At 41.4% G+C, this 24,348-nt stretch overlaps 1 protein-coding gene across 5 annotated transcripts in view; it reads left to right on the top strand.

Moving 5' to 3' along the window:
• Positions 1 to 24,348, top strand: part of ZNF185 (zinc finger protein 185 with LIM domain) — a 215,351-nt gene that overhangs the window by 148,459 nt on the left and 42,544 nt on the right. For 4 of the 5 annotated variants that reach the window (XM_088452925.1, XM_088452932.1, XM_088452946.1 and 1 more), the window contains 5 exons: positions 5,226 to 5,342; positions 10,472 to 10,534; positions 12,334 to 12,387; positions 22,672 to 22,731; positions 22,965 to 23,024. In XM_088452925.1, coding sequence (XP_088309051.1) covers positions 5,226 to 5,342; positions 10,472 to 10,534; positions 12,334 to 12,387; positions 22,672 to 22,731; positions 22,965 to 23,024 — 354 coding nt within the window. The remainder of the gene's footprint in view (positions 1 to 5,225; positions 5,343 to 10,471; positions 10,535 to 12,333; positions 12,388 to 22,671; positions 22,732 to 22,964; positions 23,025 to 24,348) is intronic. The other variant, XM_088452938.1, reaches the window with a different exon arrangement.

The following is a 24,348-nucleotide window of genomic DNA, read 5'->3' as shown; positions in this document are numbered from 1 at the left end:
ATATGAATGATATCGTTATAATTCCTGAAAGTCGTACGGTGTGTACGCACCATAGAGATGGTAGGGTAAATCTTTATTTCAATGTTAAAATGTTGGGACACCGTGTAGAACCCCTTGGACACCACCCCTAATGACTAATTAGGCAATTGGAAGTTTAAAATGAGCTTAATTAGTCCAATAATTACATGTAATTTGGGGGTTTTAAAAAAAAACATTTATTTGAATTACACCAAAATCAACTTTTTTGTTGCATTATGCAACCCAAATTTAATTAGAGTATATATTTTGTTGAAAAATATTTAATTTTTTATTTATTTTTTTAAATCACCCCGAAGTACCCCAAAAGCATCTTTTTTGTGTGCATTTTTTCCTTTTTTTCGTATGAAAGTCACTTTTTCGGGTCCAGGAAGGTCATCCCACCTTTTTATGCACTTCTCTCACATCGCATTTGGCAGGCAATTCGCTAACCCCTACTTCAAGTACAGCAATTAAGCAGTTCTATTTGCATTGGAGAATTCTCAGGTGCGAGCGCAGACCCTCCAACCTGACCCGTTCCATCCGGTACAAAATGCTCTGCTCCTAGACTTCCCTTTTAATTTATGATTGCAGTCACCTGTGCAGAACTAATTAATAAGAAGGTAACGATACTGCCTTTGAACCTCTATACACCCCTGCCTATACCTTCTGATATCCTGCCTATAAATCTCTAAGGATGACGCTATTTTGCGTACACAGTTATACAGTAAATAAAGACTCCAGACCTAGAACCTGTGGTTCCAAAGCACAAAGTATTATTCAAGTAAAAGTACAGTCAGTTACACGCTAGTTATAAGTACAATTTGGCGCAAAGGAATTATACAGACCTAAGTAAAGTTATACATACGCAGCGCTCTGGACCAGATATAGACATCAGCAAGAAACCCCTCGTCAAACAGCATTCAGCACGAAGACTAGGAACCCAGGGTTAGAGCACACATATTTATACCCCCCAGAAATAAACAACACAATAGAGAAGTTTGTTGCTAATACCATTGGTCCTAAAGGAGAGGGCATATGTTACAAGGCATTTAACAGGTTGGTTCAAATAGACACAGTCCAGCCTCTAACAACTGGTGGTCTCTGGTTTCCCGCCTCATACAAATCCTAACAGTTGGTCATATAATGTACATTTTGTTGCTTGAAGTCTCTGTGGTCCATAAGTTGAGAATGCATGTTGCGATCTCTCCATCGATATTACCGAATACTGTTGAGAGAGTACACATCAGTACAATACCAAACATGGCTTACTTATCACGTATAAAACCTTAGTTACGAAATAATCTTTATTTCCTAGCAATTATAATAAATGTGCATACTTGAATGTTATACCTTAAAGCTTATGGAACCTTGTATGTGAATATGTAAGGTGTGAGTATGTGGGGTTTGATGTAAAGACCCTAGTTAACTTGGGGCAGACGCGTGTGCATGAAGCTAATATTCAGCATTTTCATACAGGATCTTATGCGACTAGTTAACAGCGCAATTGTGTGTATGAGAAATGGTGAAAGATGTAATCGCATGATGCTAATAGTAATATCGCCACATGTACTAAAGTGTGAATTTATCTAAAATGGCGCTTGGGCGGCCATTCACAAAATGGCGTCTTGCGATCTCATTTCCAAGATGGCGTCTTGCGGCCAGTCACAAGATGGCGTCGCTGCGATACAATTTTAAACTGATCTTGTCTCAGCCAATTATCCAGCTTCGACAAAGGTGTTTCACCAGAGATCACGACAATCATAAATTAATTTTGAAGTCCAGGATCAGAGCATTTTCTGCCTGATGGAATGGGTCAATTTGGAGGGTCTGAGTCTGCGAGTTTCATGAAACCAACTCGCACCTAATTGGATTGACCCCAAACTTGGCAGAAAGAGCTATCTATTTATTTCATTAAATATATAGTTAAGGGAAAGTATGGTGGCAAAGAAGGATCGGCCAGAATCAACCCAATCCACAACACACAATAACAACCAACAACATGCATTGTAGGCGGATACCGCCCAAGGTGCACAACTCAACCATGACACAGCTATAACGCAACAAAGGATATCCACTTTACCTTCTAGCTTGACTACCCACACTGCCAACATCAGGGTGATCAGTGAACTAACTGGTCAATGAAGGGAGCACACCCAAAATAAATTGATTGCTGTCAGGTTATGGCCTAGGATCGGCCATTACTCACCTCAGCACTGGCTTCCCCTGACCTCCCGGGCGGTCAGGCACCAGGTGCGGCAGCGATTGACGCGCTGAGGATTATTCCTGAGGTCTGCTAGGACATCCATGTGTTGCTCCGTGAGTTGGTTCCTGCGGTTACCATCATGGACGCGGCCATGACAGTCTACATCACCTGATTAGCCCTTTACCCAATGGTAGCATTGGAAGCTGACAGCTGACACCTTCCTCCAATGGATCGCTACCTTAGGGTATTTAGCCGGGCTCTGGGCAACAGGAAGTTGCATGAACAACTTCGCTACTTCCAGTGATTACTTGCTGTTGCAGTAATATTCCTAGTGTTATCCACCAGTGTGTGTACTCACTCAGCAGGTCATCCGAGTACTATCTCCTAAGTGTCATCCTCCTGTGCCAGTGTGTGTACTCCGTACGTCATCCCAGTACTGTCTTCTAGTGCCATTCTCCGGTACCCGTCCTGCGTCTGAGTCACCAGCCTGTGTACTCAGTACGGCACCCAAGTACCGACTCCTAGTACCATTCTCCTGTACCAGTCCTGCGTTTGGATCAACAGTGTGTGTACTGAGTACATCACCAAAGTACCGGCTCCTAGTGCCATTCTCCTGTACCAGTTCAACATCTGGATCAACAGTGTGTGTACTCAGGGCCTGATTCAGCAGTGCAAGTTAGTGCACAACTAATCACAGATTCAAGATGTTCGGGACCCTGCGCACACGCTAGACCTATTATGCGCATGTGCAGAATGGGTCTGCGAGCCCACAAGCAAACTGTCAGCAGACTGTCAGTGATTGACAGTCTGCTGCCATTTGTACAATATTTACATATGTATCATGGTGAAAGAGAGCACGAAAAATTCAGAACATATCCTGGTAGAAAGGAAATGATGGTTTCTCTCTGAACCACACACATAGGCGGGTTGTCTACTTTGGTATTTATAAGCTATAAGGGTTGCATGGTATACGGTACATCTATACACTGAATAACTTACTCAAATCAGTAGGGACTTAAAACTTTCACAGTCCACAGGTAATTGCCAAACACTTATAGATGTTGAAATTTAATCTGGAATATATTGGTACATTTATCCTCTGCATGTAACCCAGGGTGAGCTGCTCAAATATGTTGTATTATAACAGGCACCAATCTAGTTTAAGTATTAATAAGATTATTCAATTTTATCTTCTTACTGTCCATGAAACAATCTGTTTTAATACTAATATATGGTTTATTACCCTCCTCAATGATCTTATATTGCTGTTTAACTTTGAGAAAGCTAGACAATAAGTAAGATGTAATGGAAAATACCTGATATGACGGGTTGGGTATGGGATGCCGGCACACGGGATCCTGACCCTAACCTCCCCCATAGTGCCTAAACCTAACCTCCCCCACCCCACACTCTAAACCTAACCGTCCCCCTCAGTGCCTAACCCTCCCTCTAGTGCCTATCCCTAACCCCTAATTCTAACCCCGCTACATACCTTCAGGATTCCGGCAGTAGGGATGCCAGAACCAGGATTCTGACAGGTGTCGGGTTACCTGTGCCGGCATCTGAGCTTCGGAGTTCCCGCGCTTAGATTTATGACCGCATCCTGTTAGAATTCCTTAATTTTATTTCTGTAGTAATCTTCGCATTCGGCTAATCAGTCGTTGTATGCTGGGGAAACCACCAGGTAATAATTGCGAGAAATTGATTATAATATAAGCATGTACAGTAACAGGTGTGCAAAGTAACATAGTTCCATAACTAGGGGTGGGCGAGTGGTGCTACCGTCCAGGGTGCAGGACTGGGGTGGCACCTGTATTTGGATTGCAGGTTGCTTGGAGCGGCATCCTGCAGTATAGAAAGTCGTCACCTGGTACGTATGACGTTTGGGGCGCTTAGTTTCTGCTTGGTCCCGGCGGATCCACCCCCTCATTGTGACATCATGATGTCACATGTCCGGGGACACGGCTGGCGCAGGGTGCATTTTCGCTCTTCTACGGCCCTGTACAAACAAAGGCATTTGTTCTACACTGTGGGTCTCATTTAGAGTTGCGTGCATCTACAGTACAGTTGTGTGTTTTGCATAATATTTGTTGCACCGATGTGTCCTATTTTGACTTACACATACAGTATGTAAATACCACTTTGGAAAGTCGTATCTCTCCGGTGCCAAGTTATGAATTCAGGATAATTGCCTTAGATTCAGATGCCTGTATGCGCTCTATTTTAGTTAGTCCTTGGGATCAATCCTATTCCATGCGTTGTACCAGTGTCGGACTGGAGCATGAAGGGCCCACTGGGATAATCAGTGGTAAGGGCCCATGCTTGAGGAGAGTGGTCATTCACCAGAGGGCTGTGGCCTGCTACCACAAATGGTTGGCTAACCATTAGGCAAATCTTGGTGTAGATTCTATAGAAGTGAACCAAGCCCCCATGTTAATCCATGGCCCTGCTCCACCAGGTAACTGACTGTCTAATAGTGTAACAATTTATAATTTGGGGTCTGAAACCTGACACCTAGAGGAGGGGGTGGGCCCACGAGCAGTGGGGCCCACCGGGGATTTCCCCTATACCCCTGTGGGCAAGTCCAACCCTGCGTTGTACTCGCGGGTGTGAGTCATTGCGACAATGGGTGTGCTCGATGGCAGCCCATATTCACTTTAAAGTACTCACAGCCCCATAGGGCTCAGAGCAAATTTATGCAAATTCGGGCTCGCAGCGGGACGCAAAGGGTGTGAGGTGCGGTGCTGTTGCCGGCGTTTTAATGCTGTTGCAAGGGTAACTCGCACCCTTCGCATGTAATTGGATTGACCCCCTTTCCTTAATATTATTATTATTATTAATAATAATAATAATAATAATAATAATAATAATAATAATAATAATAATAATAACTCTTATCCATAAAGTGGCAATAAAGTACAGAGCACTCTACATTGGGGGGATCACATTTTAAACAAATTACATGCAATGACATTAAGCTTGATTAAACTTTCTTTACTCCTAGAGAAAACAATCTCTCAGACCTACCGAAACTGTATAGCAAAGACACCGAGACAACAAACACACGAACCTCAGTCACACAAACAGGACCGGGGAAGATTACAGTCGTCAGAGAAGAAAGGTGCGTAGCTGTTAATTGATTTCTATCGTAATGTACAGTAAATATGTTTAAATGAATAATATGAGATTTTACAGCAAAACCAATGGTCCGGTTTGCCCTATCCGCTCCGTGAGCGGTGGAAACTGACTGCGCAGAGTAATAACTTCATATTAGTCTGCAGTTTCCTAACCTAGGCTGTGCACGCAGCACTGACTTTTCCAATGGTTAAACCTGAACATGGTGGAGGAGCCCTTATATATCTTATTAAGTTCCACCCACATGTGAGATATCATAAAACTGAAAGGATCCACGTAAAATGAAGCCTTATATAGAATAGAAGAAATAATTATCACCACTAGTTGGCTGTATGAACGTTGGGGTATATACCACATAAGCGATTTTCAGTCCTTCTGTTGTGTATAATTAATCACTTCAATTGTTCATTATGCAGAACATTGTTTCCAGTAGAGTCATCTGCACAAACCGTTTTCCATGTCTATGTAACATTATTACTGATGATGAACGGTCTACCGCTCTCATTAGCTACAGGCTGGATTTAGCCCCACCTGCCTTAATGATCACATACTCATAAGAAGGGCCGGATTATAGGGAGGGCGAAGGGGGCGGTCGTCCTGAGGCCCCCACACATAAGGGGCCCCCCACACACTGCCCAGTCACCGCTGCTACTAACACCATTGCGCTGCTATTGTCCGTCGGCGGCTCAGCTGCTCCCAATCCCTAGCAGCAGCCGCCGGAGAGCTTCCTACAGTCAGAGTCTCGCGAGATTTGACGTCATCATCTCGCGAGACTCTGACTGTAGGAAGCTCCTCGGTGCCGCAGTCAGTGACAGACAGAGGGAGCCGAGAAGAGTTGAGCCGACTTGACTCAGGTCCTCATGGTTCCCTCTTGGTGCACCTCAGCGGTAGAGGTAACTGTAGCCCTTAGTGTGTGTGTATGTATATGTGTGTGATATATATATATATATATATATACACACATACAGTATATATGGCTATATATACATTATATATATAGCTATATATACAGTGTGTATATACACACACATAATGTGTGTATATATATATATATTATACTATATATATATATATACACAAACACGTGTGTGTGTACATATACAGTATATATAGCTATATATAATGTGTATATATAGCCATATATACTGTATTTGTATATATATATATATATATATATATATATATAATATATATATATGTTTATTAAATTTGCTTTAAAATTTTAAGTTACTGGAATATCAAGGTCTATATATATATATATATAGTGTGTGCTTATATATATATATATATAATGTGTATCGTGTGCATATATATATATACACACACAGTATATGTATATATACACACTAACACCTATATATGAGTGTGTGTATAGTTATATATACAGATATACTGTGTGTGTGTATATATATATATATATATATCTATATAATATATATGTTACATAGAGGCCCCCACAAGTTTGTTGCCCAGGGGCCCCCCACAGACCTTAATCCTGCCCTGCTCATAAGGGCTGATTCTCAGTCGCCTGCAGCGTCCTTATACTTGTCAGTCATATGTCGGCCAACTTTATGCAAATGCCGCTACAAGCCCTTCCCTGGTAGGAGCGCCGCACACGTGGACCCGCGTGTCCGGTGGTTTTAATTGTTGTTTGTCCACCTCATGTCCTCCGTATACATTACACCGCTGGGCAATATTGCCAATAATAAAATGATATAAGATGTTGTGAATGCTAGGCTTAGATCAGACCTTTGAAGATCATTAAGCCTCTATATTGGTCAGGAGCAACGCACATACAGCGCGTTTACAAATCCATGTTAATATAAGTCCATCCATGTGCCTCCTATGGACAGTATACTGCTGAAGGGTAGCGCTATCAGTTAATTATAAATTGTATGATGCCGTCAATATGGAGTTTTAAGCAATAGCGGATCTCACCAGCGGCAGAGTTATATTATTAACCTGCATCATTACCATACCCTCACACAATATGTAACAACAATTATGTTTACCAAATGATACAATGGGTGTGGCAATATCAAAACTATTGGATACATGGATACTGTCTGTATAGAGGTAGTTCTACTTTAAACAGTGGGTGCAATTATTCTACAGTGCACAGTATTGCCACTATTATAGTGGTATACAAGTCCTAATAGAGAGTTCGTTGGTATCTTGGTGAATTACATGTTAAGCCATGTCGGCACAATTAGGTCACATGGGGATCGTGGTTATTAACTATAATGATATTAACCTGAGACTGAACTTATACGCAATTCACTTTAATATAAAGCCCCGCATATTTGAATATTATCACACCACTTGATAATCGTGTGATTATCCATGTATGAATAATTTTGGCATGAAGTAATATATATTGAGAACGTAATATAATATGTCACGTGATCTGATACTAATGTGATTGAAGGATATATAAATCACATTTGGTGAAGAAACGACTATACTTCAGACCAATAATCTACACTATAATTGATCATTATTGATAATTATAATACCCCAATTATTTTACTACAGCATTGGGGTTTGAAGCATTCACATTGTGACGGAGTCTTGATTTGTGAAGTTATTAAACTATCCATTAGGAATACTAATTAGACTGAGAGTGGACACGACATTTTATTTCTATATATATGTTAGGTTTGTTTCACATTATAAGCACTTTAACACTTGGCACTTTATATATTTCGCTACAATTTTAATAAATTCAATAAAAGTTAATTTTTAGGTTCATTGCATTGGGTCACCAGTTATGAGAAGTCATAACAATATGTTTCTATAACTGATAGTCCGTGAGTGCCCCTATTGGAACACTTTTTCTTTGTCTATATTGCTGGTATACGGTAATGCATTTTTAGACGTTTAAATCCCTCTTGGTGTTTCTTTAGACGCAACCATCAGTCGCATCTTCGAAACTTGCACCAGCCCCATGCTAGGTGCAGATCGTCAGTATGGCCTCCAATGTGACTGATTGTGTGGCTGAGTCTGCTTCCACTACAGTGGCACATCCATGACACTCCCATACAAGGATGGACTGAGGCTGTAGCTCAGCCCTGGCATTCCCCGCACTTCTCAAGCTGGCACTGAGGCCATCAGCCTTTCTGGCATTTGCCTGGTGGCCAGTACAGCCCTGCTGCCATAACACGGACCATTTCTGTGCTTCCTCTTAGCCACCTCCTGCCACTGCCAAGGAATGCCCAATACATTTTCAAAGCATGTCTGAGATTGTACGTCTACTGTGAGTCTCATCCGTAACTCCGACTGTGCACAGACTCTGGATCTCACGCACAGAAGAGAGAAAATTGCTTAACTGCGTCCGACGTCGGCAGTGCAACCGACTCAGAACGAGGCCCGTAGACTCTACTGAGAAACAAATGTATACTTTTGTGGAATACGCCACAATACACAGTACAAGAGGAATTGTACAATGCAGTTGGTCAATGTTAAATATACAGTAGAGAACTTTTTCAGGGACAAATCCTTAAAACCTGGGACTGACTGAAGGTTAGGGATAGCTGGCAGCTATGGTACTTGTTTGTATAAGTAATGTGACTGTTCTTTAGTATAGATATATAATTCTCAAGCCAACAACCATTAACACAAGTTGACTTTTCTTCTATGGAAAATAAAAAAAAGTTTTTTTATTTTTATCTGTTGTGTATTGTTTTGTTTTGTGCTTTTTACATTGGTTGTAGCTGTTGTTTTTCTTAGTGGGTCCTGAGACTGTATACACAATGTACTGTTGTTTACAGCTATGTTTGTGTGTATTCTGTTTCTGTCTTTGAATCTCGTTCATTTTCAGTGAGAGCTTTGCGGTGTGGCTGACGGGATCATTAGTAGTGAGCTCCCTACACTCTTAAGTGGGCTGTAGTCGGCATCCCGGCATGGGGGATGCCGACGGCCCAAATACCGGTGCCAAAATCCCGACAGGTCGGGATCCCGGCTCCAGTATCGCATCCTGAAGGTAAGTATCAGGGTGTTAGGGGGTGGTTAGTGTTGGCTAGCAGGGTTAGGGTTAGGCATTAGGCGAGGGCTAGGGTTAGGCACCTGGGAGTGGGTCTTAGGTTTAGGCACTGGGGAGGGGAGGATAGGTTTAGGCACTATGGAGGGGGACTTAGATTTAGGGTGCAGGGAAGGGGAGGTTAGGTTTAAGCACTAGGAAGGAAGGGTTAGGTATAGGCACTGGGGAGGGAGGGTTAGGGTAGGGGTAGGGAAAATACTTACCTTTTGTTCCTGTGGATGTCGGGATTCTGGCTGTTGGGATGCCACTGTCGGTATTCTGAACAGCATCATCCCGACAGCCGGGGTTTAATACCCAACCCAATTGTACAGCGGCTGTGATTGATGTGTAGCTAAAATATTTGCATCATAAAAGGTTTCAAAAACATTGAAGTCACTAATAAAACACAGCTGTTGGTATGATTTGTGCAAGGCTAATCAGAGACATGACCAGTGATCTCTAAAGTAATACAGTGATACAGAGGATGGGTGTCTGCACCCACTACTCCATTCTCATTCTTCAGAGGATATCAAAGGATGCAACGCGGATGTAAGAGGCTGGCAGCGCCAGAGCAGATAAAAGTGAAAAGACACTGACAATGGTGCATATACAAGTAGTGCTGATAATACAAGCACCATCATTGCAAGTGACATTTCTATTGTATAGAGTCGGCCAGGGATTGGAAGATATGGGTCATTATACAGGACTGGTACAGGTTTCCTTATAAACTGTGTACTCTGATTGGACGGAACAGGAGCATTCTTGTATTTCTGTATGATGAAAGTGGTTTCATCTAGCAAACAATAATATCATTTTGCAGGGTACTCATTCTCTGTACACAGTGACTTATGTCTGTTACTTATTGTCCATATGAACACAAATAACCCGACTTGTGAATGACCTATTATTTTCTATTATAAGGGATGAATATGAATTTGCAACCACTTGTAGAAACACATAAACATGAACTAAAGTGAAAGCTTTATCTGTCGCTCTCCATGCTCTGGGTGTATGCTGTATCCATGCAGGACTTCTTTTCTACCTAAATAAAGAAATAAATATTGTTTTTTAAACATTGTTATATATCATTTTTTCAGCACAATTCCAAAACCAGTTCCCCGAATGGAAACAAAGCCAAAGGACGCCCCAGTAGTTGCAAGGTGTGTTTGCCTCTGCGTACAGATCTTCATAAAGATTGTGGGCCTTGTTCACAGATGGACACTAATGCAATTGCAGCTGCGATTTCGCACAGGATGCAGCTGGGATAATATGTTAATGTTTGCAAAGACCACCCGAGTATAGAGACGCCCACTGCTGCCTTCTTACCTGCGTGCGATAATGCATTCCTGCGTAAATATCAGTTACGTCGCCGCACATCGGTGCCCATCTTGCCCTTGCGGAACGTCTGACCAGCTGCAGCCTTGGGAGCTCTCTTTACACGCAGAGCTGCGTATGCACTCGCCGTGGCTAATTTATGCACGGACAGACACGCCTGTGTTTTTCTGACCACTCCCCGTTACCACCTCCAAACGCTGGCACCCTGTCACTCACTCTACGATGGATTCCTATGTGCGTCCGCGATCGCAGGGCAATCGCTGCGCACACGCAGAACTTTTTCAGGGACAAATCCTTAAAACCTGGAGATCACTCGTGATGTCAGTGGGGCCGCCCCCAAACGGAGGCGTTCACATGGGAACACCACTGTTTGGGCAGCCACTCCCCCGGCCCGCCCACCAAAGGGGGCGAGCTGTCACTCAACATCGACAGCTCGCCCCCTTTGTTGCGAGACCCGGAGAGACGGAGTGCCCGTCGCTATCCGGGTCTCGCGCATGTGCACGACGGAGCCGGCTCCGTCATGCGCATGCGCACTGGCCCACCATCGACCCGGTTGCGAGCGCACAGCGCTTGCGACCCGGTCTGAATTAGGCCCAGTGTGCACAGGCAGAGCCGTCCACCAGCACACGTCATCTCCAGGAAGTGTATTTAAACATTGGTACATCGAGGACAGTCGGAAGCGATCGCAGCGCTTGTGGTTGCCTTACCCTACCGCAAGCACTGCAAGGACTTCAGTATAAATAACAGGCAAGTGATGTGTACTATGACACTGCGTGTTAATTATGCACGCCTCTAAAACGGCATTGAAAAACTCAGGCACGTCTGTGTTTGCACCTCCACTCCCCCGTTATTAGTGTCCTGCCCCTGTTACCACCCACAAACGGCCTCTCCTGTCACTCATTTCACTGGGCTGTCTTTGCTGGGCGAGTAGTAGTTCGCGCATGCGCAAAATGAAGCGTGCGCATGCGTGTACGCACACCATCGGGCCGCTTGCGAGCACACAGCGCTAGCGAGAGACTCTGACTGAGGTCCAATATGTGTAGGTTGCTATTAGCATTGATGAGTACGTAGTCTTCAGTTTTTAAGCAAGTTACTGTGGAAGTCCTCATAAATTCTGAGAACTGAATTCTGAGATCTTAATTGTTAAGCTGCATACACACACAACGATTTAGTAAATGAACGATTTTAGTAAACAATTTTCGTTCATTCGTTTTTCAAGGGAAAAATGAATGAAAATCGTTTACTAAAATCGTTCATTTACTAAATGTAATGAACGATTTTTTTGAACTACAAACGATTTTTGCATATTCCCTTACTGAAAATTATTGAGTTGGTCAGTCTGACTGAAGTACAAACTACAAACGTGAACCCGCATGTACGATAATCGTTCATCGTTTTAACTCAGAAAGTGAACAATTTTTTCAACGATTGAACGATAAACGATATCGATAATCGTTAAAAAAATGGTTGTGTGTGTATGCACCTTTAGAATAACACATAGCCTTATGTATTAAGAATTATTTTACATTTTCCTCATTCTGTATGATAGGGACAATATATAAACGTATGACTATAGCATACTTGTGCTCTGTTCTTGATGGCAATGTCTCTTTATGTATTGTAGTAACAACCAGTTGGATCTGATAAGCTGGTCTGATCTGGATGACAGTAGCAACAGGTAAGTCACAGCTGTATTTGTAATGTAAGACAATTGGCTGTTTACGTGCATTTAAACTGGGTATATACTAGGTCGAAAGACTTACCAATTCGTCTGCCCGATGTGCTGAGCTTGACAGCTCAAAAGGGTGGGCAGTTAAATTGCCCACCCAGATGAGCTGTCAATCACTGCCGGGTCCTCGCAGCATGTGTGCGGGCGATTTGCGTGTCGACCGTACACACCAGCAGATACATAGAGGGGGTTGGGGACGACCCTACGTCATTTTTATTTTATTTTAACCCATTACATTACAGTAACACACACAAGCAGGCTGCATATACTTCACTGATACGTGCAGGCTGCTTGTTCGAGAGGGGAACTCGGGCAGTAAACTCAGGGCTTTAACACTGACAGGTTCAATCAAATACACCTGGGGTGGGGAACCTTTTTTGATATATATAACATTATTCGCGAGCCCGGTGCAGGCCATACTCCCTCCAAGTGACATCACACGGGGCGGGGCCAAAATTGCAGGTGATTACAGCAATGCCCGGAGCATCCTGAGGATGCTCCAGGGAGCTGTAAGGGCAGCGGTGTGACCATCTGAAGCGTCCTAAGGACGCTCCAGGCGGCACTGCTGCATAGATTCTGGCTGCAGGGTGCCATTCTAGACACCCTGCTAGCCAGGTGAGGCTAGCAGAGAAAAGCTCAGAGGGCCAGACCAAATGACTCCACGGGCCTTGAACGGCCCCCAGGCCTGAGGTTCCCCATCCCTGAAATACACCATCAGACAACACGATCCTGACCAACACGGGAGCTTGGTAAATTCACAATTTTTTGTGCGAAAAAAACGGCCCTTTTTTATCAATCCTGTCCGTGTTTAAAAACGGATCAAATCGGGACCAATACGAATCTTAGTAAATTTACCCCCTAGTGTCCACATTTGTGATTGGGTCACACCTATCCATTTTGTAGGGGTCACTTGGCTATCATCATCATTGTATACATTTAGAATCAGCTTCCATGTAATGCAGTGTGAGTGGGAAGAAAATTAGACACTTTCAGATGGATGAGACAGTAAAAGGAAATGGTTTTACTCATTGACTTGCAATAGACTTGTTTCTATACAAAGGCCTGACAGCTAAATCATTGCTCCTATGAATTAAAAAAAAAGGTTATGTAGCTGTCCCCAGCTTTTTAGAAAACATTTTATTTGCATACTGTCTGCACAGTTCATGGAGAACCATATTATTTTAGATTTCCCATATCAGCCTGGTGGTGGCGCCATTTCTCTATTTCCAAGAAATACATGCTAGGTTAAGAGAAAAAAACAACTCAGGTACTAAATCTATAGAAATGTATAATATAGAAATATTATGAAATATATGACTAAAAGTATCAATAACAACAAAAAACTAATACAAATCGGCAACAAATTAAAAAAATACAAATTTTCCAGTTCCTTTAAAATAATAGTAGATACAATACTAAGGTTGGATGGCACGTCCAATGTTGAATAAATACTAATTAAAAACCATTGCAGAATCCATATATCACACAAGAGATTCCAGAATAGTATATGTTTAATAAATTATTCAAAGCTTGAACATTGCAGTCGGTAACTTTTAGTTACTCTGAATAATCACTTTTAAATAGTGTTCCGAGGAGTAGCAATTGCCAAACTGTAGTTTGAGTATTTAAAATATATAAAGGCACAATACCACCAAGCCCTGTAATTATTATTGCTGCGCTATACAAAGGTGAATGTACAGTGCCTATTGCATATTGGCCCCATCTACCTCATCTGATACAAATGCTGCTGCGAGTAATCTGTAGTCAGATCTTAGGTGTATACATATGTATAATGAGAAAAATGGACACTTCCTATTAACATTATATCAACTCCAGGTGCCTGGATAAAATGGTAACATAATCCAAGGAATAGAATTAATGTTGTTGTGCATCCCAATTGTAAATATAAAATAAAAACCAAGACTGGGTAATAACAGACAGAGAGGTAATGGAGTATACACACGGTCAGATTTGTCAGATGAACGATTTGAACGATTTTACCAAAGATTTGAATGATTTGAATGCTTGAACGATTTTTGACTGCATTAAAATGAATGGAATCGTCCAAGTATGATTGCAAACACATCAGATGTCAGATATCGTTATCTGACCATCGTGAACGCGCATCGTTCATCGTCCAGGCATGTCAGATTTTCCTTCAGATATGAACGATTGAACGATTTTTAAAATCGTTATCGTTCAGATCTGAAGAAAAATCAGATCGTGTGTATGCACCATAAGAGGACCCTTCTCACAAGCTTACAATCTATAGGGAAATAGGTATCACCAATTTTAAGTATAGAAAGAGAACATATGTAAAGTCATATGTGGACTGTGTAGAGGGGAAGTGATTAGTAGAATAATTAGTAAAGGTAATTATATCGGTAATTTATATATATATATATATATATATATATATATGTATAATATTAACACTAGTATATTACGCTGCACTTTACAGATACTTTTTACTTATTCTCATCAGTCACAATCCCAGGGAATACCTGTTTTCATCACTTTGCGTCGGTCATTCGAAGTGCTGTTAGGTTGTTTTCTATGTGGGTTTATGTATTTATTTTTACAGCCGCTATGTAGAACTGATATGGCTTATAACACAAAGGCATATTATGTAAAGCTTCTATAATTCTGTTTACTCTCCTGTATGAGATCTGTATTGTGGCTGGAAGTCAGCTTCTTTCTCATGAGCACAAACATTAATAGCGGTCGGCACACCGGGAATCCGTGCCAATGACAACACAGTAACAATGGCACTATTCCCTCTGGTCTCTGTGACGCAAAATCAAAAACCTTCCCAGCTCACAACAAAGGTGTCATCTAAGACTTCCAAATACAGGGAAGACATTCATATTCATATGTTGTGTAATAGAGTCTAATTATAACAAGAGGCGAATGTGTAAATATATCTTCACTCAATGGAACATACATTGGTAGGAAGAGTTATTCTAGGCATTTAATATATGCAAGAGTTCTCTGTAAGAACTGTACTACTAGCAGTTGGTTTCAAAAGATTACACACAAAATCATTTGCTTTATTATTGCTGTAGTAAAAATTATCTGCAGGCTGAGTAGTGCAGGGTTGACGCCTATGGGCGAATGCCATTAAAAAAATGTTGCGGTGCCTTTTCTGACCCTCTTGGGCTATGGAAGCCAGAGTAAGTAACAAGACTCAGACTTCTGAGGAGACAACTTTACGACACCAATAGTCCTAGAAATACAGGATATGTCACTCACTTTTAGCCCCATAGTTTTTCTTATAACTTTTAAAGTAATTGAAGTTCCAGAGGTGGGGCTGCAGCACAGTCCAAAATTCAAATAGGGGAACCACACCAACTGTCACCCCAAACACTGCCAAACATCGCTGGCCGGGACTCACTGGCAGGTGGTGTGGCTCCACTATTTGAATTTTGGACTGTACTGCTGACTAGGGTGGGGAACAGCTGGCCTTCACTTCGCACATGTGTGAACAGCTGGCCTGGATGCTAATGGTGAACATTTCCAACACTTGCTATGACTTCCTCATGTTTCTCAAAGACCAAGGTACAGTACATCTGTGTCACATTTCACTAAATTACGCCAATTACTTTAAAAGGTATAAGGAAAACTTTGGGGCCAATATCGAGTGGAACACCCTGCAGAAAAGGGTCACTAAGACCAATCTATGAATCCATTCTGTGAAATGTAGCCAAATTGGTTTTTCTTGCTGTACTGAAGCCGATTTGCATGCATTGGCTGAAGCAGGACAGAAGGTGTAATGGAATGGTAACGCAGCAGGAGAAGCACAGTACCAGCTTGCAGTTGGTTTGGTAAAGAGAACGGGGAATCACTGCTGTAACTACTGTGGAGAAAATCAACTGAAAACCACCAGCTTTATTAACAGCTTCATTAACAGCTTTGCTCTCTGAACTTCTATGCAACCAGGCTGTTGAATTACTTCATTTAAACCATGCTCAGATGGAGAGGCTCACGGGAAAGTAATTATCTACAGAACCGCCAACATGACTCCAGGAAGGGCTTTGCGAGTGGGGCCATTACAGAGGGCACATGGCTCTGGGGGCGGCACTGTAACTGCCCCGCGGCACCTGCATCTGGCTTGCAAGATGTCTGTAACAGCACTGCTGCAGAGCAGCCCGGAGCATCCAAGGGATGCTCAGGGTAGCCTGTGCAGCAGTACGCTACTTCCTAGAGGCGGCAACTCTGTCCACTGGGCATGACATTATGACACCATGGGTTTGGGGGGCCGGCAAAGGGCGGCATGGAGCCCTGTTCCAGCCCTGGCCCCAGAAACAAAATTCCCAATTCTTGTAGTTCTCAATTAATAATGATAGCAGACACCTGCAATACAAACCTTCCCATCAAATAATTAGTCTAACACAGGTGACTGCAATCGGAAATTAAGTGGGAAGTCCAGGAGCAGAGAATTTTGTACCTGGTAGGAAGGGGGTCTTGTTTGAGGGTATTAATCTATGTTCTCAAAAAATAAATATTATTTTCCCAAACGTAGTCCTCAAGCCAAGGCACCCTAACAGTCCAGGTTGTAAAGTAATCCATGGTTGAGCACAGATTTTTAATAAAATCAAATTGACTGAGGTACTAATTAAAGGCCCCCATACACGGTGCAATATGAACGATGTACGATCCCACGGGAGTGCGCACTGGGCGATATCATAGCCACACACGGAACGATATAGCAGCAATATCGTTCCAATCCGTTAGGTCGGCTGCTATATCGCACCATGTATGGGGGCCTTTAGTCTCTTGATCTCAAGCATTGATATCCTTAAAACCTGGACTGTTAGGGTACCTTGGGGACTGAGTTTGGGAACCCCTGGTTTAGGCTGTCATGTGGGTAGACTAATGTGTTAGGCACTGCAAAGAAACTGCACACCCTTCCGTATGATTTAGCAGCAGTATGCCCATACATATGGCAAGGAAAATCCCATAGCTTCATTAAATAGTCCATGTCTTTAGAACGTTCCTGCCGTCACAAGTTGTACATATCACCAAGTTCCGTCAGCCTGCACCTGATCATGGCGAGATGTTGTTTATAATTGCCCAATTAAATTATGTTTGCATTGATTAAAGTATTTGATTTATTTACACATTAATACTATTATTGTCCACATGAGATCTACTATCTGAGTGTTTGAAAAACTGGTACCAGGATGAGTTCATTTTCATTTAAGCCAACTGTGCTGAATTGTTATTTGGTGATCAATTAAAATATTTTTGTTACTAAAAAAATAAATTTGCTAAAAGAGCAATCAGTAAGATGGTAACACAGGCGCATTAGATAAGCCGGGTGCGAACCTGTCAGTAATATTATGGTGTTAGCTCTCACTGTACAATTTACACTTTGCTGATTACACTTTACAATTTACACTGTTCTGGCAAATGTCATGTCATAAATGGCAAACTAACATCACTTCTTGTTGCTGCAATGAGAATATAGAGGCGGCACTCAGGGATATAATAAAGCTCATTTATATAGATTATCTCTCTCCACATTGCACATACTGTACCTGAAGCTCTCTGATACATCCGCTAAGGGAACTGATATTGTTTCACCTCTCATATGTATCTATTATTGAGTTTTCAGACCTGTTAATTGTAAATTCTTATCGCCGCTCTTTGCAGCACTAAGAAATTATATATACCATCCACATGTATCAAATACCACATGCAGGAAGCCCATCCCAGTGATGTGTTTGGAGTGAAGTGACCGCATTAGCGATCTCTTCACTCCTCTATCAGGACTCCTGCACATACGCAGCCTACTGAACACGCATGTGCGGCACCCATTGCCGGTGTGGCTTCCCGGAAGAACCCTCTCCTGGTGAGTTTTGCAAAGTATAGGCTACAGCGGCTAACAGTCTTCAAATGGCCTTAGCTATTGGGGGCAAAACTCCGGAATGCTTTGTATTCTGTAGCTTGGTAAATCTGACAGCTTCACAGCCCCCATAGAAGCCTATGGGAGATGCGGCTGCTGTCGTAAATGGAGGGACAGCAGCAGATATCCTTCATACATTGGGGTGATACTTAATGTTTGCGGCAACAGAGGATATGCCACAAATATTGAATGACCCTGAGAAGAGCGTACATGACTGTATGTGACAGATATACTGTATTTTTAACGCATAGATAATGAAACAATGAAAATAGACCCCTATATGTCTACAGACAGAGCACTTAACCAATGAGCTACAATTTCTTATGGGCTAGTTAAAGGATCTGCCCACAGTGCGGTTCCCTGCCAGGTGATCATGTTGCGAGGAAGGATTGGTCTATACTCACTGGAAGCCGGACAGACCTTGAACACAGCTTGTATAGTTTTTTGGCCCACTTTCACTTTGACATCCACACAATGAGCTTAGCTCGCTGTGAAGACAGGAAAGTCTTGTACGATGAATGATGTAAGCTATAAACTTAACTTATTAACTGTAATATTAACTGTTGTACGCTTGTAAAACTTTTTTATTGTTTGCTGTGACTCCCAAGCATTCTATGTTTGTGGGATGTTAAAATATGGGCATAGTTACAACATAATGGAAAGGTGACTGGGTGGAATTAAGATATTACCAGGGTAGGTTGGGGTAATCTTTATATATATATATATATATATATATATATTATATATATATCTATTTTGCATGGTATTACCTAGATCTGCCTAACAGGTATGCAAACGGGAAGCCGGCTGACATTATACCGACAGCCGGATTCCTGACTGTCATATCCCGGAGAGGGTGGAATGACCGATCAAAGTGATGCCGGGCACCGCAGCGGACAGCCGCAGGGGGGAGGGGGGAGTGTTAGGTTTACGGCTCCCGGGGGGGACTTAGGGTTAGGCTAGGGGGAGGGGGGGTTAGGGTTAGGCACCTCCCCGGGGGACTTAGGTTTAGGCGGAGGGGAAGGGGGGGATAGGTTTAGGCACTTAGAGGGGGGATTAGGGTTAGGCACTGGGGGGAAGGTTAGGGTTAGGCACCCCTAAGGAGGGTTAGTGTTAGGGGGGTTAGGTTGGTTCATACTTACCTGGGGACGATCTGTATTTTCAGCCGAGTCGGCCTGCCGCTGTCGGGATTTGAACCGCCGGACTTGTGTCCGCCGGTAATTCGTATGTATTCCGCATAACATTGCCCTTGCACCTATTGTTAGATTTAGGACAGCTTAAGCATAACAGAGACCTGTATTTAAAGCATAACAGAGACCTGTATTTATATTGACGCTGTATACTGTTCCTGTCCGTTCCCCTTTGCACTTCTAACTGCATTGAATTGTAGTGACACACAGGACAAAATATGCCTAGAATCTAACAATGCCTAATTCATACTACTGCCCTGACTGTGGGAGTAGAGGTGCATGCAGGACACACCCTATACTGATATATAACCCAGGTTGCAGTGAAAGAGTAAACTGGTTGAGTGAGAAGCAGCTGAGGTTACATTTTGGCTGAAGGGGACTTGGCATCAGAGAAGCGCAGTACGTGTGTGAGAGATCTGTACAATACGCATTGGGAGAGAGCTTGAGAACAGGTATTGGATTAATAGATAGTATTACTTATCTTATTATAATTGCTGTTTTATTTACGTAGGAATTGCAGCATGATTGGCCTAAATATGTAACTTCTTTGGCGCTGTGTAATGCCTGAAGGTTTTTGTCGGGAATTGACCCAAGCGTAGCTTCATTTTGGCTGTGGTCATATTACAGCGACCCTTGCAGCCAATAGGGACCAAATAAAGGACGGGAAATATTTAAAGAACTTTTAAGCACTGCTTCAAAGTCTTACACTATTATTCTTTTGTCAATCTATAAGTATACTATAAAGATATTCATAGGATGAGCTCTTACAATCCCAATTTATATTATTTACAGCGTTATTTATGTTATATATAAGATACAATATATCATTGGGGGCTTAACTTGTTACTAAAACATAATATACTGAGTCTATCAATGAAATGAAAAACACTATCTCCAGAGATTGTAATATGCTATAAAAGATGGTTAATTGTATTTCCATAACCTTAAATTCCACCAAAAATGTTTGTGTGATCATTAGATAAACTCTAGTAAAGCACAGCGCAGGAACTTTATTTTTTTTTTACCTGTTGTTCAAATTGACTCATGTAGAAAAAAATTATTATAAAATATATATATATATATATATATATATATATATATTTTTTATCAGAACAAACCATTTCCATTGTATTGTGTTTTCTTGATTCCCCCGAATAGCAACCAAATACAACCCAATTTATGACAACAACATGGCCAATCCCAAAACAAATTTCCCTTTTATTGCCCTTAGGTGTTCTGTGTGAATAGATGTCTTACGTTGAATTTTGACATTAGTTTTCATTATGTATTTTAATTCCAATTGAAATAACAAATGTTGAATGTTAGTGTAACTATGTACATGTGAGTGAGGTGAAATAGGGTAAATGGTTTACTTTCAACACGAGCCCACCAAACACAACAACAGTAAATTTTGCCCAATCTAGAATGATTCCCTACTTACCACCTCATTTTTTTTACACTGTACATATTTATAATTCGTTGTAGATTGGACCATTCTAGAAAACATTTACAGTCCAATGTTGTTTTGTCTGGTACAAAACTTTGAGGGTAATTAATACAATTAAGTTTTAATTGCACCTATATGCACATTGCTCTTGCACGAAATTCATTTTTTTTAAAATACTCAATTAAATATAATTTGATTAATCTGGTAACATTCATACATAGGTAAGTTCCCAATACATGTCTGATTGAGATAAGCACATTGTTATGTACTCTTGGGGGAGCTGAAGAGAATAAACGTCTGTAGTTGTTACAGGACCTCTAATCCCTCACAGAAGCACCAGACTAGTACTAGAAAGTAACTGTGGGACTCACAAAATAAATGAGAGAGTCTGGAGCAGTTATATCTGTGTATTGAGCCAAGTACTAAAGTATATATCTCTGCGTGCAGAAAATTAGGTCCCAACGGCAAAGATTCTAATTAAAGACACCTTTGGTTCATGTTGCTGAGCTGGAGAAGCCTGATTAATGGGCTAATTGCCGGTTACACTGCTTTCAGGCATACTGTGCTGTCCAACATTAGCCTGCAGTGATATTGTCAGTGAGAAAGCAGCAAGTGCTCAAAGGAAAGGTGACAACTTGTTTATCCAGGGGTTCTGGTGAATGAGCTGGCTGATATCTGATCTGGGATTAGGTAGCTCACACTACTCTTATAGCAGTTGTGCAAAGTCACTTTACCATCCTCCATCTTCTTATTATTAGAGATGAGCAGTTTGGTTCTTAACAAAACCGAACACACTCAAATTTCGGTGTTCAGAGTGGAACCGAGTCCCAGTTCAGAATCATTTTGGGGTTCCGAGTAGTGCAAAGTCCTGACTTGGGTCTTTTCACAATTCGGAACTTGGATTTAAAAACCGGATGGAAGTCCCTCCTTTGTGATTGCAGGTGCTGTCAGGTGGTGAAATTGACTGGAAATGAAAGTAATTGATGTTAGTAATATTGTAGGAGCGAAAACAGGTCTAAGTTACATGATTTTAGCTGTTTTTTAAAGAAATCCAAAACCGAATCAGAACCAAAATACTTGAGGGTTGTTTTGGTAAAACCAAAACACAAGGTCCAAACACATCTCCAATTATGTGTTTAGTGTTTTACGTGAATTAGGTTAAAATATTTTATTTTGTCAAAGTATGATTTTATTAAAAAGCCAAAAAAAAAGTAGCTAATAGGATAGAAATCATACACATTACAGATTAAATAATATTTTTATTATTATTGTTTATTTATATTGCACCATACAATACTGCAGGAACATACAGTGGGGAAATAGAGCATAATGTAAAAGCATAGAGGAACAACAGGTGAAATATAAAATATGCCTAGCAAGAAAAGAAGTATAAAACTGCACAAGATGGAATAAGTAAGATGTAGATTAAAAACAAATGTCGCACAATTGTACAAGTTGGGTGCGGACAGGAAGATAGGATCACAATCTAATGGGGATACAGGCCAGGGGCTCATGTTCTCCGTCAGGTGATAGCCATAATATTGTCTGAAGTGTTTATTCCATTCTGATTGGATCACATTTTGTGTATAAACAGATAACCTTATTGTCTGCTGATTCGGTACCAAATTTGATAAATGTGAAGTATGCACGTCTTTCTAATGTTAAGTATTATATGATTTTTTCAACAGGGTGGAAAAGGAGAAGACCCCCACTCCCACACCGGTTCCCCGTCACACCAGCAAAGACAGGTCAGCAGGGTATTTTGCAGCAATTACAGTGCTTGCTATTTATTTGTATTTGTTTTTTATTACACTCATTCATCATTTCAACATAACCAATGTCTTGCAGGGTTATGTAGTTTTCCTTTATTATCTTGATGTAATATAGTAGTGAAATTATATGACTTGTGATTGCTAGCAACTGCTACAAAAATGCAAGGCAAATTACAGTTTGTACATACTGTTTGGTTCTTTGTTATTAGTGAGAAGCCAAAACTGGAAGCTCCCCTCATTGTAATCTCTCCTGAGCTGAATACTAACAGGTGAGTACTGAAAAGGAAATGAATATATAACAAGATCAATTGTTAGTAACAGCAATGATACGGACGCCTGGTAAGCACAGTGGGGACAGTGTCTCTTTCAGGATTTAAGCATGAACAGCCAGTAAAAGTAATTGCAGAGAGAGTGAAGTTTCCAGTATGCTGAATATGCCATAGCCAAAACTTTAACTTACTTAAGGGGCAAATTTATTAAACAATGCTTGTGCGATATCCAGACCATGGCTGGAAATAGGGAGCTTCTATGGTGTTGGATTCACCAAGCTTCACATCCAGAACTTGACTTCCGGCCTAGCCACTGTAGCCTATGGGCTATAGATTGCACTCTCAGGCACTTCGGTTGTAGCCTATGGGCTATAGCTTGCACTCCCAAGCATTCCATGTTGGTACATGCGCTGTCAGTAGACCGCACATGTGCAGTAGGCCGCCAGGGTCCTAAAACTGGAAGTAAGGTGATTGCATTAGTGGAGATAAGTAATAATAATTTTCAGGTCTAAAACCCAATAATTGATAAATATGCTCATAAATGTGATATATGTTCTACATATATATCTGTCTTTCCAAGGCATAAAAATGACACTTCCAGGGCTGTAAAAAAAAAATCAACTTAGTGAAGATAAATTATAAGATTTAATTTGAAAGCAAACAATACTTAAGGATCTATTCATGAAAATGCATTAATAAAAAAATGACCTAGAGACTAATTTTACTTTTAAAAGCTGGCTCAGGACAGTAAAGGTTAACTTACCGCTTTGCTGGGCCATTATGAAGAGAGATGCTCTTGCATGACCAGGCTTACACTACTTACAGTAAGTATGGTTGGAGAGCTCCTCCCAAAAATAAGATAGATAGAAAGTTTTCATCCTGTAAAGCACAGGTTCTCAAACTCGGTCCTCAGGAACCCAAACAGTGCATGTTTTCCAGATCTCCTCACAGAATCAAAAGTGAAATAATTAGCACTACCTGTGGATCTTTTAAAATGTGTCACTGAGTAATGAATTCACCTGAACTTCTGCTGGGTGACCAGCAAAACGTGACCTGTGTGGGGTCCCGAGGACAGAGTTTGAGAACCCCTACTGTAAAGCAAATTGTGTGAGAACCTGGCTACTAGGGGGCATTGTTTCCAGCAGAGTCTATAGATAATATAGTTATTTTATTTCTCTTTGATTATATGATCAGAAATGCAGCCCTCTCCCATAAATAAACAAATATAGAGACATTGGTTGTGTTGCAGAATAATGTCTGACCATAAGTTTTGCTCAATATTAGCAGACAAAATATGAATTAACCCTATCTATAATTGGAACAT

The sequence above is a fragment of the Taudactylus pleione genome, unplaced genomic scaffold (genome assembly GCF_031769625.1).
Source record: "Taudactylus pleione unplaced genomic scaffold, aTauple2 ptg000039l, whole genome shotgun sequence".
Lineage (NCBI taxonomy): Eukaryota > Metazoa > Chordata > Amphibia > Anura > Myobatrachidae > Taudactylus > Taudactylus pleione.
This window is presented reverse-complemented; position numbering and strand designations above follow the sequence as displayed.